The sequence below is a fragment of the Kryptolebias marmoratus genome, linkage group LG7 (genome assembly GCF_001649575.2).
Source record: "Kryptolebias marmoratus isolate JLee-2015 linkage group LG7, ASM164957v2, whole genome shotgun sequence".
Classification (NCBI taxonomy): Eukaryota; Metazoa; Chordata; class Actinopteri; order Cyprinodontiformes; family Rivulidae; genus Kryptolebias; species Kryptolebias marmoratus.
In genome coordinates, this window is record NC_051436.1 from 3,551,149 (window position 1) to 3,552,343 (window position 1,195).

General features: G+C 52.8%; 1 protein-coding gene across 2 annotated transcripts in view; it reads left to right on the forward strand.

Moving 5' to 3' along the window:
- Positions 1-1,195, forward strand: part of mus81 (MUS81 structure-specific endonuclease subunit) — an 11,479-nt gene that overhangs the window by 2,833 nt on the left and 7,451 nt on the right. For both annotated transcript variants that reach the window (XM_037976384.1, XM_017440990.2), the window contains exons 4-7: positions 444-520; positions 637-741; positions 819-899; positions 971-1,059. In XM_037976384.1, coding sequence (XP_037832312.1) covers positions 444-520; positions 637-741; positions 819-899; positions 971-1,059 — 352 coding nt within the window. The remainder of the gene's footprint in view (positions 1-443; positions 521-636; positions 742-818; positions 900-970; positions 1,060-1,195) is intronic.

A 1,195-nucleotide genomic window follows, 5' to 3' on the forward strand; every position in this document is an offset into this window, starting at 1 on the left:
GGAGAAACCAACATTAAACAGAGGAGGATGTCTCAGATTCCAGCTTTCAAAAACATATAATGGAGCTTTAGGCCTGATCCCCAGTCAGTTTCACTCCAATCAACACCTGCACTCATGTGACAAGAGAGACCCATCAGTGAGTCAGACAAACAAGGATTCTAACGAGCCTCCATTGTTAGGAGAGTGAGAACAATTTGCAAGCAATCCAGCTTACATCACATCTCAGCTCCACACTCTCTATTTCTGAATTGAGAAAGCTCCTCGGATGAGAAGCGAAACGTCTTCAGCTACAGAATAGAAGTCCATTTGTTTTTGTTTTTTAACCTTTTTTGAATTTACCATGGCCTGGATGACTGAGAATCTACACCAGCAAACTGCCGTTCCGATCACGACCCGACTCGACTCGGCCCAGTCTGATTCTACTTCCTGTCTCTGTGCTTCAGGTCCAGACGCTCTGGATCGCCGATTGGATGCCGACAGCCTGGCTCCGCCTCCCGGGACGACCAGCTCCTCCGTTCAGGTTTTTAAAATTAATATATTTGAAGGCTCCGCCTCCTCTGGCGTCCAGCAGGGGGAGCTCCTCCTCCTGATTTAAATGTGTTTATGAGATGAAAATGGCTGCTCTCTGTGGTGTAGAAGGACGGAGGAGGAGGAGGAGGGACGAGGAAGAGGAGGGAGTACGTCCCTCAGAGGAGGTCAGGAGGCTACGCCGTGCTCCTCGCTCTGCTCCGACAGTCGCAGGTTTGATTCCCTGGTCGCCGCGGTCAGGATCAAAGTGTTTTTGTTTGTTTTTGTTTATTTTTGTTTGTTTCCTGCAGGTTCCGGGTCATAAAGGGTTCATGTTCAAGATGGAGCTGCAGGCCGAAGCTCAGAGTCTCTGCGACGGGTCCTGCAGCGCGGTAGGTCGCCTCGCAGGTCCGAGTGTCTGCGGGTGAGTCTCAGACTCTGACTCCCTCCCTCTGACCCGCAGCCCGACCTCGGCAGGAAACACTCGATCTGGTCCTCCGTCAGAACCCTGATCCAGAAGAACCTGGTGGTGAAAACCCACAACCCTGCCAGGTGTGTGTGACACGACTCGCCACGACCCGACTCAACACGACTCGACACGACCCGACTTGGCCCAACATGACTTGACTCGACTCAGCCTGACTCGACCCGACCCGACTTGACCTGACCCGACTCGACCCGACCCGAC